The 18,797-nt window shown below is 35.2% G+C and overlaps 1 protein-coding gene across 2 annotated transcripts in view; it reads left to right on the top strand.

The window, feature by feature from the left end:
• Positions 1–17,773, top strand: part of KCNK18 (potassium two pore domain channel subfamily K member 18) — a 30,985-nt gene extending 13,212 nt beyond the window's left edge. For both annotated transcript variants that reach the window (XM_074295709.1, XM_074295710.1), the window contains exon 4: positions 16,419–17,773. In XM_074295709.1, the coding sequence (XP_074151810.1) occupies positions 16,419–17,215 (797 nt within the window). In that variant the 3' untranslated portion in view covers positions 17,216–17,773. The remainder of the gene's footprint in view (positions 1–16,418) is intronic.
• The last annotated feature ends 1,024 nt before the right edge of the window (positions 17,774–18,797 follow it).

Raw genomic sequence — 18,797 nt, forward strand, 5'->3', positions numbered from 1 at the left:
TTTGATTTTTCTTGTGCAATATGGTAAATGTGGAAATATATTTAGAAGAATTGAAAATGTTTAACCTATATTGGATTACTTGTTATCTAGGAGAAGAAGGTGAGAAGAGAGGATAAAAATTTGGAACATAAGGTGAATGTTGAAAACTGTCTTTGTGTGTATTTTGAAAAACAAAAAGCTATTATTATTTTTTAAAAGAGCAGTTTTCTGGAATGAAAAAGTCCTATCAGGGAAATAAAAAGACAAAATTAGAAATCTGAGGGACCTAAAGATAAACTTGAACTGTGAACTTGAAATTTCAAAATCAGATGTCATCAAATTAGGCCTTGGATTTGTTCCTGTATTTATAAATTATTTTAATACTGGGTGAAATATTTGAAAACTTGTTAAAGTAATGTTAGGGAGGCCTGAATTTTTAATCCCAATTCAGGTATCTTCTTCTTGTGCAATCTTTTGTTAATCTGGTCCCTTCTCTAGGATTCTTTTCACTTCCAGTTCTGGAGACTATGTTCCTGGAGCCATTTTGTGGCTCTACTTGATATCCTTAGCTCTTTTTTTTTTCTCTATTTGGTATCCTTAGCTATCTTCTGAATTAATCTGACCCTACTCACAGAATCATACTGTGCTTTTCACTTTTCACTTTCCATTCTCATTTTTTTCTTCTTCATGGCTGGTCCTAAATTCCTTCCCCTCCCACATAACCCTGACACCATCTCCACCTCCCATTTTTTCAGTAACTGGGAATGTTTTGATAGACTGCTATCTAACCTTGCCTTCAACTTGGGGGAAAAATTATGTTCAATTTTGGAATGCAACTTCAGCTTTGGAAACCTCAGCCAAACTCCTACAATGCTGGGAATCATTAGAGAATTTCAAGAAACATGAACAAAATTTTGAAGATGACATAGCTTGTCTTTGTCATCCATTGATTTATGACTTTCAAGATCAGTGCCATCTTTTCACTGATATGTCCTCTGCCTCTCCCAGAAGACATTTGCTGAATCCCATCAGCAGTTGATCCAAGTGTTTTAAGTCAGGCAGCCTCCTAAGGGTGTTTACATTTTAAAAGGAGACTATTAAAGATGAAAAGTTTTTTAAGACCCCAAACTAATAACTGGCAATCCCTAGTCAGGAAATTGATGTTTGGGGGTTGAAGTTCCCCCTATCATGGATATGACAAATACTCTTCAATGGTTATCTGTTCTGCCTGTTTGGAGAGTGGAAGTATAAGACAGTCAGATTTGTCCTCACTTGTTGAAAGTATAGACTTTACAATTTTCTTCTAAGTTACCAATCACTAGAATGTTGCTCAATTCAATACTGAGACAATATGAGCCCATTTCCTTCTTCTCTTTCTGTTAAATATAAAATCATAGAGCCACAGAATCTCAAAACTGGAAGGATTCTTAGATATTATCTAGACCAAACCTCTCATTTAATGGTTAAGGATCTAAGACTTCGAAAGATGGAAAATCACTTTTTGAAAGTTATTTGGTTAGTTAGCTTAAGAACTGAAGCCCAAGGTTTTTGATCCACAGTCTAGGAGTTAATTTAGGACTTCCTTTGAGCTGCTACTCTTATTTTTCAAAAGCACTTATTAGTTAGATCCCTAGATAAACCCTGCAACTCTCATGTTCTGGGAGTATATAGTATATATACCTTCCTTAAACTGTAACACTTGACCACCACCCCCCAATCAATGTGCTTTCCTTTAATATTCTACTAGTAGGAACAATCAACTTATAGCAGAGACAGCAAAAACAGTATCTATAAAACATGCCTGCCATAAACCTACATTATACTTTTCCACAAATATAGTATCTATAGGAAGAGTGGATGCAATATTATATTACAATAGTGATGAGGCATACAAATGAGGAACTCACATAGTCCAGACAACTCGGGTACCTGGTCCCGCAAAGTTTTGATATGTCCTTTATTTTCTTGTAACATCCTCATATAATCTATGTGTTGGGCAGATTGCTAAACTGGGATTCCAGGATCTGCTTCTCTATTGCTTTTTATTTGACTCTTAATTGCTAGGTTCAGTTCTCTCTCAAATCCACCATTCTCTTTTTTACTGAAAAGGTCACAATTCCAGAAATTGCTACCGCTTTTGAGTTTGCTTCTGTAAGTCCAGATCTAGAGAGTGTATCTCCTCCAAAATGAATTGTATCTTTTATTGGTTGAGTAGTTTTTCTTCAAAGCATAATGACTGATGAAGATAGGTGAAGAAGTGAAAATTTTCTTCTGCCTATACCTCTAACCTGGACATAGCAATCATATTCTATCACAAACCCTGCTCTTTTCTCAACACATCCCCCCAAATAGTGAACATAGCTTTTTAGGGACTATCATGGATGTGACAAATCCTCTTCCTGTCATTCCTTGTTCTTTCTAATACAATCAAAGAAAAAATTCCTACTTCCCAAGGGTTTGATTGGACATTGATTTCATCTACTCTTCTAATTGCATCAAAAAGAAACATTTTTTCAAATTTCATAAAGGATTGATAAGGAATTTTATATCTTTTAGCCTATCAATGATTCATTACCTTTGGTATCTGCTCCTTCATTTCTACAATTATATTAACTGTATAAAAAGGAAGTAAGGAGGAATCAGTTATACACTCTATATTATTAACTATGTACCCTATACTAACCATACAACTTATGTGCCCTATACTAATCAACTATGTACCCTGTACTAATGTACAAAGGGTCATAGAAGATATTTGCTTTTTAAGGGCCTAAAATTGTTTTGAAATGATAGTACTCCCAAAAGCCATTTCTTGGTAGGCTAATTTTCTTGCTCATCTATTCACCTAGCAGAGGCTTTGGGGGAGGCTCAATAGCTGTGAAGAACATGGCCAATTGTGGGCAGGGTTGTAGTACTTGGGATGGGTGAACTCCTAGTAAGTCACTAAACAGAGATAAAGAGGACATAAGCCTTATAGTCAAGAAAAACAAATGATAAGAATAAGAAGATTTATATAACAAATATTATGTGCTAAGCATTATACTATAAAGTATTATTCCATTTATATATTGCAATAACCCTGAAATATGTAGGAGCTATTATAATTATTATTTTATAGGTGAGGAAACTGGGGCAGACAGAAGTGAACTAACTTTACAGTGGATCCAGGTTGTATTCTTGTCTAGCACTAGTGGTTTACTCTTTCTTTTAACCAATAAAAAGTGCCCAGGTATCTTTAATGAGTGGGCTTGAGAGAGTATTAAAGTGATCCTGACCCTCGGAGAAAGATGAGGCCTTTCAGAGGCAAAGTCTACTAAAGAATTATGGAGTTTTCAAGATTTGACCTCTTTCTCTCTATTTTCACCCCTGTGTCCATGATAGAGAACCTCATTATCTTTATTCCTATGTTTCCTAGCCTGCCTCTCTCACTATAGTCTCTCCCTACTCCACACTGCATACATATTGTTGACAAATTAAACTTTTTAAAACATGGACTTTTTCATGTTATTCCTCCTTATGTCAGAATATTTTAACTGTTCTTCATTACCAAGGACATCAAGTCCAGGTATCCCAGGCTATTTTTCAAGGCTCTCCCAAATATGGCTCCTACTTCTTCCATCTAGCTTGATTCTCTATTTCTCACTCCCCCACACACTCCACTGCAGTTAGCTATCTTACATAAACTCATTCTTCTCCTCACTTTTGCTCATGCAAATATCTCTCACCAGCCCCAACCCATTTGGAAGGTTTTCTCTATCCATTTCACTTACCTGTCTTTCAGGTAAGTGTCAGTTCTACTTATACCTTCTCCAAGTATTCAACAGGAAGAATGTTGATTGGCTACAATGCCTGGGTGACTTTAAAAGTTAATTTAATGAGCCCATGCAAAATTCAGCCTCAAAATGAGATTCAGTTTCCTTGTGAAAAACATGGAGTTGGAGAAGAGGAAGCTATGAAAAGCTATGTGATGCCATCATCACAAAGGCAAGGGGCCAAGACTCAGGAAAGGAGCAAGGCTCTAGCACTGGAGAGTGTCAGGACAGAAAAATCTCCTACTTCAGACTACAGGCGCCCAAGATGGTAATCCTAAATCTCCTTTTCCTGCCTTAGGATCCCTCATGAAAATTTATTTCACTGGGCTCCAGAAAAGTTTGTTCATCTTTCCTAATTTACTTAGCATATAATTATCTTTGTAGGTAATATTAAGTGTAGGCCTTTGATAATCTGGGCATATCTATTGGAAATGTAAGTGAAAAGACACAAATGTATAAAAACTTCTGAGAAGTTATCTTCTGAGAAGAGATGGAAAGAAATCTAACATAGAGCTGTTTTGCCAGAAGCTCTGTCTGTGGGTGGGGGCCCAGAGATAAAGAGAGATAGAAATAGACAGAGAAAATTACAGATATTTTGATACAACTTTCTACCATAGATGAGCTTTTATAGACAATATCCATATAGAAAATGAGTTAGTCATAAGGTGAGTGGCAAGAAAATAGGAGAGATTAAACAACACTGCTCTCTACCACTCCCTACCACTGCTATATTATTAGGCTTTAGAATTAGGAGAGACCCTATCAATTACCTAAAAACGAATGCCTTTACTTTATATACAGAAAACAAAATTGAGTTTCAAGTCAAAATTGATTTGCTTGAGATCATATAGTTAGTTCCAGAAAGAAGGAGAGAGAGACAAGGTTCAAATCTGGATTCTTCCTGACTTCAAGTATAGCCCTCTTTCCATTAAATTGTACTGTTTTAAATGAATTTATATTGGTACATAATAATCATCACTTCTGTGATAAAGTATTTTATTATTTTTTATTATAGCTTTTTATTTACAAAACATATGCATGGGTAATTTTTCAGCATTGATCCTTGCAAAATCTTCAGTTCCCACTTTTCCCCTCCTTCCCATCCCCTTCCCTAGATGGCAGGTAGACCAATACATGTTAAATATGTTAAAGTATATGTTAAATACAATATATGTATGTATACATATATATATATTTATACAGTTATCTTGCTGCACAAGAAAATAGACAAGCCCTTAGTAAACCTGATTAAAAAAAGGAAAGAGAAAAAGCAAATTGTTAGTCTTGAAAATGAAAAGGGTGAACTCACCACTAATGAAGAGGAAATTAGAACAATAGTTAGGAGCTACTTTGCTCAACTGTATGCTGATAAATTCGATAACTTAAATGAAATGGAAGAATACCTTCAAAAATATAGCTTGCCCAGATTAACAGAGGAAGAAGTAAGTAGTCTAAATAGTCCCATCTCAGAAAAAGAAATAGATCAAGCTATTAACCAACTTCCTAAGAAAAAGTCCTCAGGACCAGATGGATTTACATGTGAATTTTACCAAACATTTAAAGAACAACTAACTCCAATGCTATGTAAACTGTTTGAAAAAATAAGGATTGAAGGAGTCCTACCAAATTCCTTCTATGACACAGACATGGTACTGATACCTAAACCAGGTAGATCGAAAACTGAGAAAGAAAACTATAGACCAATTTCCTTAATGAATATTGATGCTAAAATCTTAAATAAGATATTAGCAAATAGACTTCAGAAAATCATCCCCAGGATAATACACTATGACCAAGTGGGATTTATACCAGGAATGCAGGGCTGGTTTAATATTAGGAAAACTATTAGTATAATTGACCACATTAATAATCAAATTAATAAAAACCATATGATCATCTCAATAGATGCAGAAAAAGCATTTGATAAAATCCAACATCCATTCCTACTAAAAACGCTTGAGAGTATAGGAATAAATGGACTATTCCTTAAAATAATAACAAGCATATATTTAAAACCTTCAGTAAACATCATATGTAATGGCGATAAACTAGAACCTTTCCCTGTAAGATCAGGAGTGAAACAAGGTTGCCCACTATCACCATTACTTTTCAATATAGTACTAGAAACTCTAGCCTCAGCAATAAGAGCTGAGAAAGAGATTCAAGGAATTAGAGTAGGAAATGAGGAAATCAAATTATCACTTTTCGCAGATGACATGATGGTATACTTAGAGAACCCCAAAGACTCTGCTAAAAAGCTATTAGAAATAATTCAGAATTTTAGCAAAGTCGCAGGATACAAAATAAATCCACATAAATCCTCAGCATCCTCATACATTACCAACACAATCCAACAGCAAGAGATACAAAGAGAAATTCCATTCAAAATAATGGTCGATAGTATAAAATATTTGGGAATATATCTACCAAAAGAGAGTCAGGAATTATATGAGCAAAATTACAAAACACTTGCCACAAAAATAAAGTCAGATTTAAATAATTGGAAAGACATTCAGTGCTCTTGGATAGGCCGAGCGAATATAATCAAAATTGCAATATTCCCTAAACTAATCTATTTATTTAGTGCTATACCAATCAGACTTCCAAGAAACTATTTTAATAACCTAGAAAAAATAACAACAGAATTCATATGGAACAACAAAAGGTCGAGAATTTCAAGGGAAGTAATGAAAAAAAAAATTAAGTGAAGGTGGTCTATCGGTACCTGATCTAGAACTGTATTATAAAGCAACAGTCACCAAAACCATTTGGTATTGGCTAAGAAATAGACTAGTTGATCAGTGGCATAGGTTAGGTTCACAGGGCAAGATAGTGAATAAAAATAGCAATCTAGTGTTTGACAAACCCAAAGATCCCAAATTTTGGGATAAGAATTCATTATTTGACAAAAACTGCTGGGAAAACTGGAAATTAGTATGGCAGAAACTAGGCATGGACCCACATTTAACACCACATACTAAGATTAGATCAAAATGGGTCCAAGATTTAGGCATAAAGAATGAAATCATAAATAAATTGGAGGAACAGGGGATGGTTTACCTCTCAGACTTGTGGAGGAGGAAGGAGTTTGTGTCCAAGGGAGAACTAGAGACCATTATTGATCACAAAATAGAAAATTTTGATTACACCAAATTAAAAAGTTTCTGCACAAACAAAACTAATGCAAACAAGATTAGAAGGGAAGTAACAAATTGGGAAAACATTTTTACAGTTAAAGGTTCTGATAAAGGCCTCATCTCCAAAATATACAGAGAATTGACTTTAATTTATAAGAAATCAAGCCATTCTCCAATTGATAAATGGTCAAAGGATATGAACAGACAATTTTCAGATGATGAAATTAAAACTATTTCCACTCATATGAAAGAGTGTTCCAAATCACTATTGATCAGAGAAATGCAAATTAAGACAACTCTGAGATATCATTACACACCTGTCAGATTGGCTAAGATGACAGGAACAAATAACGATGAATGTTGGAGGGGCTGTGGGAAAACTGGACACTGATGCATTGTTGGTGGAGTTGTGAAAGAATCCAACCATTCTGGAGAGAAATCTGGAATTATGCCCAAAAGGTTATCAAAATGTGCATACCCTTTGACCCAGCCATACTACTACTGGGCTTATACCCCAAGGAAATACTAAAGAAGGGAAAGGGACCTGTATGTGCCAAAATGTTTGTGGCAGCCCTTTTCATAGTGGCTAGAAGCTGGAAGATGAATGGATGTCCATCAATTGGAGAATGGTTGGGTAAATTATGGTATATGAATGTTATGGAATATTATTGTTCTGTAAGAAATGACCAACAGGAGAAATACAGAGAGGCTTGGAGAGACTTACATCAACTGATGCTAAATGAAACGAGCAGAACCAGAAGATCATTATACACTTCAACAATGATACTGTATGAGGATGTATTCTGATGGAAGTGAATATCTTCAACATAGAGAAGAGCTAATCCAATTCCAATTGACCAATGATGGACAGAATCAGCTACATCCAGAAAAGGAATACTTGGAAATGAGTGTAAACTGTAATTTTTACCTTCTGAATCCAATTCTTCCTGTGCAACAAGAAATTTGGTTCTACACACATATATTGTATCTAGAATATATTGTAATATATTTAACATGTATAAGACTGCCTGCCATCTGGGGGAGGGGGTTGGGGGAGGAAGGGAAAAAATCTGAACAGAAGTAAGTGCAAGGGATAATGTTATAAAAAAATTACCCATGCATATGTACTGTCAAAAAAAAGTTATAATTATAAAATAAAATAAAAATTAAATTTAAATAAATAAATAAATATATAAATATGTTAAAGTATATGTTAAATACAATATATGTATGTATACATATATATGTATATATATTTATACAGTTGTCTTGCTGCACAAGAAAAATCAGATTTAGAAATAAGGTAAAAATAACCTGAGAAGGAAAACAAAAATGCAAGTGGACAAAAACAGAAGGAATGGAAATGTTATGTTGTGGTCCACACTCATTTCCCATAGTCCTTTTGCCAGGTGTGGCTGGTTCTCTTCATTATTGAACAATTGAAACTGATTTGTTCTCATTGTCCAAGAGAGCCACATCCATCAGAATTGATCATCATATAGTATTGCTGTTGAAGTGTAAAATGATCTCCTGGTTCTGCTTACATCACTCGGCATCAGTTCATGTAAGTCTCTCCAGGCCTTTCTGAAATCATTCTGTTGGTCATTTCTAATAGAACAATAATATTCCATAACATTTATATACAACAACCTATTCAGCTATTCTCCAATTGATGGACATCTATTCAATTTCTAGTTTCTAGGCACTATGAAAAGGGCCGCCACAAACATTCTTGCACATACAGGTCCCTTTCCCTTCTTTAAGATCTCTTTGGGATATAAGCCCAGTAGAAACACATGACAAAGTATTTTAATAATGAGGTCTAAAACATTGACTTGAATGGTCCCATTTATTTGTGTTTGTCAAAAATCATTGATTCTTGTTTCAGCAGGCATGGGATGGTTGTGATCCTTTTTATTGGAAGGAGTACCTATAACAATGAGATCATGCATCTATTAGAGTCTTAGATTACTGGACCTTTAGGAATCATATATTTTTAGAGTTGGAAGCAACTTGGCCAATATTACATGGCTAATAAATCTCAGAGGCAATCTATCTTCTGTCAAATTTCATTGATACATCAGTATATCATGGGATAACTAATTTAAGAGCTACAAGATATAGATCTGGTCCCAGTTCCATTTATTTGCTATACTGCTTATAGCAAGCCACTTACTGACTTTATTGTTGTTCAGTCATATTAGTCATGTCTGATATTTTGGGAGGACTTCTTGGCAAAGATATCGATTGTGGTTTGCCATTTCCTTTTCCAGTTAATTTTACAGTTGAGAAAACTGAGGCAAAACAATTGAGGAAAATTGAGGTAAGTGAGAAAGTGTAAACAATGATTATGGAGAGTTTTTCATGAAGTTAGGGAGCATTGCATGGGTGATGATCCAGTAAAGGGGGCTAGGAATGAGCAGTTAGGTAGAAGGAAAACCAAGACAGAACAATGTCAAGGAAACTCAGAAATGAGAGAATATTTTTCAAAGAGAAGAGGGGTAATCAAAAGATAAAGGTCAGAAAAGATGAATGAGAAGAAGCCATTAGATTCACCAATTGAAAGGTCATTTCTAACTGAAGAAATAATTTCATCTGCCTAATGAGACAGGAGCCAGATTTCAGAAGATTTGAAATAGAATTAAAAGAGAAAAAGTGTAGACAACAAGTTGTGTGATTTCAGTTGTTTATAATTCTTTTTTTAAAACTACATTTGGGTGTTTTCTTGGTTAAAAAAGACCAAAGCAATTAGGTTAGTTTTTTCAAGGAATTTGGCTGAGAAGAGATAGAACTATAGGACAATAGCTAATAGGGATGAGAGAATCTAATGAAGGTTTTGATTTTTTTAAGGATGGAGGAGGAGATATAGTTGTGTTTATAGGAAGTAGTATATAGGAACCAGTATATAGGGAGAAATTAAAGGTGCGTGAGATGGGAGTGGGGAAGGAAAGGGGAAAAGATAAAGCAGGGGAGAAAGAAAGAGGGAGGGAAAATGGAGAGAGGAAAGGGAGGAGTGAAGAAGAAGGAAGGAAGAAAGAGAGGGGGAGAGAAAAAAGAAAGAAAGAAAGAAAGAAAGAGAGAGAGAGAGAGAGAGAGAGAGAGAGAGAGAGAGAGAGAGAGAGAGGGAGGAGATGGAATAATAGTTACACAGCAGCTTCACAGTCTAGGACTCAACCTCAGCCTGTTTTTCCTCTCCTTTATTTTATCCCCAATATCCACTCAATGACCAAATCATGCTAATTGTACCTCTATAAGATCTCTTACATCCATTTCCTTCTCTATGATGATGTGACCTCTACCCTAGTACAGGGCCTTATCTACTCTTGCCTGGACCATGGCAATAATTCTCCTAATCTTTGTTTCTAGTCTCTCTTCTATATAATTCATTCTGTTTGCTACAGAAAGCTCTTCCTTAGCTTTAAGCTATCTTTTCAGGTTGGTTACACGTCACTCACCATAACACACTACATTACAGCCAAAATGTTACCTATATTCAACATTCCATCTCTCAGCTTCCTGACAGTCTCCTTCCATACCTAAAATGTTGCTCTTCCTCTCTCTCCATCTCTTGAAATCATAACTTCCTTAAAAGTTGAATTCAAGTGCCACCTCTTAAAAGAAGCCTTTTCTGATTCCCCTTGTTATTAGTTTGTTCTCCCTACCGCATCCCACATAAATATTTTATTTCATATATACTTATATTTAATTATCTGAGAACATCATGTGTTTTCTTAATGAAATGTAAGCTTCTAGGATTGTCTTGCTCTTTTGCTTTTGTATCTGAAGTGTCCACCTCAGTGTCTGGTACAACATACATCATGTATACTTATTGAATGTCAATTACCAACATAAGATATTATTTATGATCCTGAAAGGATTTCTTTTGAGTTCAGGGCTCATTCAGCTGATACTAATACAGATCCAAACTTTTGTCCTTGGGTCTCCTTCTCTTCATTCTTGGCTTTCCATAACTCCATTCATTCCCATAGTTTCAAGTGAATTGCATACTTGAATGCAGAAACTCTTGCTTTCTTCAATAAAGTTCAAACTCTTTTTTACCCAGTGCCTTTCTTCTCAACTATTTTGTCTTTATTCTTTATATATTCTAATTTTTAAAATGTCCCAAAAGTCTTAATGTAATTTTAAACTAAAGCTTGAATATATGATTAATATAATATAATTATGTATATTATTAGTGTGGCATTATAACATTATGTAATATTTGATGGAATGATATGTAATAATAATTACATGATAAGTGTATCAATACTTTAAAGTTTAAAGCTGCACTGAGACTTTTTGATATATCCAGTACACATACGAGTGGTCTACCTCTAATAGAATATAAACTCCTTGAGAGTGGGAACTATTTCATTTTTGTCTTTAGCTCTCTAGGACCTAGCACAATACCTGGTATATAGTCAGTGGTTAGTAAATACTTGTTGATTTATTAACAAATACAAGATTTATATTTTCATCCTTGTCTTTTATACTATAGATTCATCTCCCCAAGTGCTTCCAGCACCTCTAGGCCTGGAGGTCCCACAATATCTCCAACTCAACATATTTAAAGCTGAGCATTGTTTCCTTCTGCACAAAGCTGCTCCTCTTGCTTTTCCTGTGCTCCCTTCCCTTTTCTCTCTCTTTCCTTCTGTTTCCATCTCCATTCCTATTCCGGACACAGACACTCTCTATCAGTCTCTCTTTGGGTGTCTCTTTGTCTCTGTCTCTCTCTCTATGTCTCTCTCTCTCTCTCTCTCTCTCTCTCTCTCTCTCTCTCTCTCTCTCTCTCTCTCTTTCTCTCTCTCTCTTTCTCTCTCTCTCTAGGTTGGTCTCTCTCTCTCTCTCTCTCTCTCTCTCTCTCTCTCTCTCTCTCTCTCTCTCTCTCTCTCTAGGTTGGTCTCTCTTTCCTTTTTCTCTCCCAGTCTCTTTCTCCCTTCCTTGCTCCTATGGCAAAGAGAGTTTTGTTACCTGGGAGTTCTCCTACACCAATGAAATCAGAGGTCCATCCCTATTCCTTATATTATAATACTTTGTAGTTTTTGATATTGGTCTCTCACATCTCTATTTAACTATAAACTCCATGAGGGCAAAGACTATATCTTGCTAAATTTTGTATCTTCTCTAGCACATAGCACAGTCCGTTGTACACAGAATATTAAATGCTGAATTTTTCAGTGAAACCTATATCCTTAATGGAGAGGATTGCACATTGGCTAAAGAAAGAATGATTGTTTAACAATGATTATTTCAAAACAACCCACTCAAAAAGCAAAGGTCATGTAGATGGGAAAGGGGATGCATATATGCATTTCTTTTCTCAAAAATAAAAGAACACAAGATCGAAACTAATTTTCCTCTTCCCTCTAATGGAAATGCATGAGTGTTCATCTTAGTTTAAAATATCAGAATTAATGATACATCTTATTGTAAATTCAACTAAGATATATAACTTAACATCTAGTAATCATCCAAAACCAGATGATGTGGATCATTTCCTGTAGTGCTTAACTAAAAATCAATATTTGTCCTTTTAAAATCTCTCTGATACTTCCTCCTTTTATGCTTTGGACCACATTTCAAGATTGCTGAGATATAGTACTGACATTAGTTTGCAGACAGAAGTCCCTGACAGGTATAGGAATAGTCAATTACTATTTATTCCCTGGTTCTGAAGCCGCTTTGCATTAGGAAATTGTTTTCTGGATCCAGTCAACTGTAAAGGCAATAGTGAACAGGAGCAGTCTAAGTGGGGTGGAGAAAGTGAAAACTCTGGAATGCATCCATACATTCAAAGAAATTATCTAATTTTCTTTTATGCACTTTTGCATCTAGCAGTTAATTATGTAGCTCTTTCCAAAACTTCCTGCTGAATTTTTAGGACTTTAGCCAGGGATTTTGAAAAACAAAGCCTTATTAAAAACCTGTTTATTTAAAATAAACTATATCTTCCATCACTTAGGGTTGAGTGACAAGTCCAGGCAGTGGTGTCAAACAGGACTGCTCAGTGTTCCAGAACTAGATTAAAATGTATTCGGGAAATACTTAACAAAATAAATAAAAATACAATAATATGTCAATATTGTTCACATGTGATTTTCAAAGTCAATATGTACCTTCAGAGATCCTTATGTACAGTTTAGAATCCTCTATTTATACATGAGTTTGATGTCTCTGGTGCAGTGAAAAGAAATAGAATTTACTGTTAGAAAATCTGAGTATTAGTCCCAGCTCCAGCTTTTACTATCTGTGGGTCTAGGTGCATATAACCTTATATGAGATAATGTATATAATGTACATGAAACTCTTTACAAATTGTAAAGTGCTATATAAATATGAGTTTATTGTTATTATCATCATTATCCTTTGAGGCTCAGTTTTCCTTACCATAAAACAAGGATAAAAAAGACTTAAAATGCTATTTGGGGGGAAAAAAAAAAACCTGCTTTGTAAAGCTGGATAAATTGAGATAATGTTGTTTATATTGTTATTTAAATTTCAGCCTGGTAGAAAGAGCATGGATAAATTGAGATAATGTTGTTTATATTGTTATTTAAATTTCAGCCTGGTAGAAAGAGCATGGAAAAAGTTGTTGGTACAGCAGATAGAATACCAGCCTGAAGTTGGGAAGGTCTGAGTTCAAATTTGGCCTCAGACACTGGATAAGTCTCTAAATTTCTATGTGCCTTATTTCTTCATATGTAAAATGGGGACCAACTGGAGAAGGAAGTGTCAGGCTACTCTAGGTTCTTTACGGAGAAAAGCCTATGGACAGTGTCTGTGGAATCATGCAGAATCAGACATGATTCAATGGCTGAACAGCAACAGGAAGACTAGGTGTGGGTCAACTTTAACTTCATCCCATCTCATCCCACCCCTTTACATTATACCTGTATACTAGTTAATTAAGTGCTTTCCTATCCATTATTTCATTTGCTTCTCATGACAACCCTATAATATAGATAGAGAAGAGATTATTCCAATCCAGAGAATGAATGGATGTATATATTAACTACATACTATCTACTGATCAGTAAACACTAGTGTGGACACAAATAAAAATGCAAGACATTCCTATTCTAATAGGAAGAGATAGCATACGTGGGGAATGAATGGTGAGCAGAGAAAGGAGATTTGGTTGAGAAAATCTAAAGAATGTTAAGGTGAACATTAGTCTTTACATCTTTTTCAGAATCAATGGGAATGTTGATTGATAATAGTTCCCAGAGCAAAAAGTGAAAAAAAGAGGTTGGAAGAAGGCACAAAATGGAAAAAGATCAGGGTGGTGAAGACTGGTAGAAACTGTGGCCTGCTAGAGAGAGAGGGCTTTCACCAATCAGAACAGCACTCCTTCAGAATTCAAGTTCTAGACACAGCAGCAACATAAATAATGGGGGGGGGGGGCTGAAGATGGCTGGAGTTAAATATTTTTATGCATCCCTACTCATTCCAATGTACTAAGCCTTGGTGATACAAGCAATAAAATGAAACAGTCCCTGCAGCTAGGTGGTGTAATGGATGTAATAGCTGACTTGGAGTCAGCAAGACCCTGAATTCAAGTATGACTTCAGGTACTTACTGTCTGTGTAATTCTGGACAAATCACTAAATTCTTTTTGCCTCAGTTTCCTCATCTATCAAATGAACTGGAAAAGGAAATGACAAATCACCCCAGTATCTTTGCCCAAAAAATCCCAAATGGGAGTCATAAAGTCTCAGATATATTGTCAAGAAACCTCTAGCCTACTGAGAAGATATAACATAGGCTCATAATATTATAGATTTATAGCTGAATAAATATATTCATATTTATATATTTACATCCTACCTTAGAAGCCTTCCAGTCCCCTAATTTTATATATGAAAAAAATTGAAGCACATAAAGATTTTAAGTGTCTTGTCCAGGGGTCACAGAATTAGTAAATGAGGTGAAGTTTAAATTGAAGTCGTCCTGATTCATACACTCTTACCTGCTGCTTCTCTATATAGATAGCATATGAGTAGGGATGATGTACTAAACATGGAGCAGTATCAGTAAAGACTTCCTAATGGAAGTAGCACATGACCTGACCCTTGAAGGAAGCCTGATGATCCTGGTTCACTTATCTCTTTCACCCTCATTGATATAATATGTCCATACCTTGTCATCCTGATTTGTAAGCTCCTTGAGATCAAATGATGGCATCTTATTTTTCCTTGTATCTCCTCCAACTTAGCCCCACATAGAACCTAACACAAGGCTTCACACATGTAGACACCAGTAAGCAGAGGCTACATAAATGACTCAACTGTAATCACTGGTCTGGATTCCAAGATTTGTTTCACATGGGAAACAAATTTTTTAAGTTTAAATTAAGTTTCTTCCAATATATTTTATAGAAAATAATTGGATACATTTTCCATGAACCCCCCCTTTTCCTCTCCTCCTCATAATCTATCACTCAAGTGCTTTCTTCCACTATCTCCTTCAAATTTGTTCTGTTTAATGAAGTGACTACTTCTACCACACTACCACACTAAGACCAACCCATCAGCTTGTTCATGTAATCCTACTCCAATCCCATTCGTCCACCAAATTGTTCCCTCTCTCCTCCCCATATATATAATATGTAATTTTATATGTGAATATATATGTTTGCACATGTGTGTGTAGTTGTGTGTGTGAGTATGTGTGTAGATCTATCGATCTATCATTGGCCTGGGAAATAATTGAGAGGTGGAGAGATTGAAGAATGAGTTTAGGAATAGGAGGAGATAGAAAGAAATAGCATGTCCAATTAACATCCAAGTAACAAAGCCCAGAAGACAACTAAGCGATATAGAACTGAAGCTAAGGAAAGAGATCGCTAAGAATTATTTAGATTTGGGAGTCATCTGTGTAAAGATGATCATTACACCTATGGGAGCTTATGATCTCAACACTGAGAGAGAGAATAGGGAGAAGAGGCGGCCCATAACAGAACCATGTCTACAATAAGGAAATTGGGTTGCTTGGGATAAGAAAATTGAATAAGAAATGTTTAATCTGTCAGAAGGGATCACAATGGCTTCTCCTAAAATATCCTTGCACATCTGCCAGAGATTGTACTGGAGAGAGGGACAGAGAACAGCCCAATGTGGCAGGTCTTAGATTTTTATATTACTAAATCATTCTAGTACTGTTCTCCTTATTCTGTCCAGGACAACCTGTTAATATATAAAGACTTTTTCCTGTCTTAGGCTGTAAAATAGCAACTAACTTTTGAACTATAATTATCTTTACCAAAGTGCTCATTGGCTGAGAAATTCCAAATTTGTAGATCTGAGCAAACCTATTAAAAATAGCATGCATGTCCCTGGAAGTAGCACTAATGAATGCCATCATCTTTGAAGTTTTAGAACTTATATCTTCAAGGTGGTCATCTTTTATGTAATGAAAGGAGGTTGAGGAAATGGTAAAGGATTCTCTTAGACATTTTGTAAGATAAGTTTCATATCTCTTCTGTTTTTAGGTTACGGCCAAATGTATCCCATAACAGCACTTGGAAAAGCTCTGTGTATCCTGTATGCTCTCTTTGGGATACCTTTAATGTTCATAGTTATGACAGCCCTTGGTGACATCCTAGCTTCCATACTATCTACAATTTACAATAATTACAAAAATCTTCAGTTCCCTCGCCTTAGACTAGCACAAATCCGAAGGCGTAGTCCGAAATGCACAGACTCTGATCTTGTCAATAAGTCCTTACCTCATATTGTGGTAAGAAAATCAAGCCATAAAGTCGCCATACAAAAAGACAGTAATACAAATTATAATTACTCGACGGAACAAAGCCAAAATCTGGAAACATTTGAAAAAACTGCAATGAAAGAACGGAAAAATACATTGTTTATTCCTTCACAAATGCAAAGAAGCCATTCATGTCCTGAGCTGGAGCATGGGAAATCACAACGCTTATACAACCACAGAAGCTTAAGAGATTTAGGAAGAATAGTTGAAAACTTTGATGTTCCCATCATAATAATTGCATTGGTTGTACTTGCCTACATCTCTTTTGGAGCAGCAATTCTACCACTTTGGGAAACTCATTTGGACTTTGGGACTGCATTTTATTTTTGTTTTATAACATTTACCACAATTGGGTTTGGGGATATCAAGTTGGACCGTACCGTTTTATTTCTCTTTTGCTCCATGTATATTGTCGTTGGCATGGAAATTGTCTTCATCGCTTTCAAACTGCTCCAGGACAGATTGTTCCATGCTTACCAAACCATCATATTGTTTGTCACAAAATGGGATGTAGAGTAGCCAATGGAAGAGTGCTGGGGTTTATTTGCATAAGTCTATAAGGAATTTGCTGTTCATTAAATCCCAGAACTGAAAGGGACTTTAGAAATTGTCTTCATTGCTTTCAAACTGTCTCAGGATGGATTATCCCATGCTTACCAAACCATCATATTGTTTGTCACAAAATGGGAAGTAAAGTAGCAACCGAAAAGTGAAGATGAGGCTGGTTCATTTGCATAAATCTATAAGGATTTTGATATTTATCAAATCTCAGAGTTGGAAGGAAATTTAAAAGTTATCTAGACTCACTCCCTGCCTAATGGAATAATACTCCTCCATAGTACCTCAAGAAGTACTAATAACCTTTGTTTGAAAACTGTATTGAGTTGCTAGTTACCTCACCAGCTAGTCAGGCCATTCTATTTCAGATAGTGTTATGAGAAAGTCCATACGACGACTATTTCCTACAGAATTAGTTTTATCTGTCCTGTAATATGATTCAAATGTTTGAAGCCAATGATACTGTCTCCCTCAAATCTTCTTTTCAAATAAACCTCCCTTGCAGCTAATTATTCATCATACAGCATAGTTCTTTATCTGGCAAGATTGTGGTTTCCAGTTTACAATATGCCAATATACAATACAACAACTTACAATGCACCAATATATACGGTATCCCAGCTTACATTTTGTTTGGATCTATGTTGATTCAGTGGTATTGTAGAGTGACATACCCTCTCATAAACAACAGATGGTGTGTCTTAAACTAATATTTGTGTCTTTGTGTCTCAGAAATTTGGAAAATAACATGCTTACAGTAGTGAAAACAATCAAATTAGAGTTAGAATATGTGGATTCAAATCCCAGCTCTTTTATTTTCTCTCTGTATGGCTTTGAACAATTAATTTTCCTCTACAGTTTTTCTTACCTTATGTGTGAAATAAGGGACCTCTAAGGTCACACTCAAATCTAAATTCATGACCTCATGATCCCTGTTTATCAGGATATATTAATGATTATGAACTCAAAAGACCACTCTTCATTCTCTAAAATTTAGTTGGTTTCCTCCTTTCAGAAACCATTAGATGAAATTACCTTTACCCTTTTGCCTTTAATATGAAGGAAATATTTTCCCTATTAATTCACTTGGATTATGAACTTTCATTTAAATTAAAATTTATGTAAGTAATTTTCTGTCTGTCTTTTTAAAAATTAACATAACCAGTTAAGGAAATGTCTTCTTTTGAATGACCTGCATAAATGCATGTAATAAACCTAGCACCAATTGTATCATTTATAGGCTATCACTGATTTCACTGAGTAGAATTATTATTTCCCAAATTAATACATAGATTTCATACAAATCAATAGTCAGGGTATATTAATAGCACTGAGATATGTTTTGACATTGAGGACAAATATTATGCTTGAAAAATTAAGAGAAAAGCACTTTTTAAAACAATTTTTAAACATATCTTTTGATTTGCTCATTTTTCAAAAGAATGAAGAGAAATTGGCACTTTTCAAAGATACACTCCTTATATATTATGAGACTATTAATAATCTTGAATACAATACTTCACATGATATCATGCTTCAAAGA

Source organism: Sminthopsis crassicaudata, chromosome 2, assembly GCF_048593235.1.
Source record: "Sminthopsis crassicaudata isolate SCR6 chromosome 2, ASM4859323v1, whole genome shotgun sequence".
Lineage (NCBI taxonomy): Eukaryota > Metazoa > Chordata > Mammalia > Dasyuromorphia > Dasyuridae > Sminthopsis > Sminthopsis crassicaudata.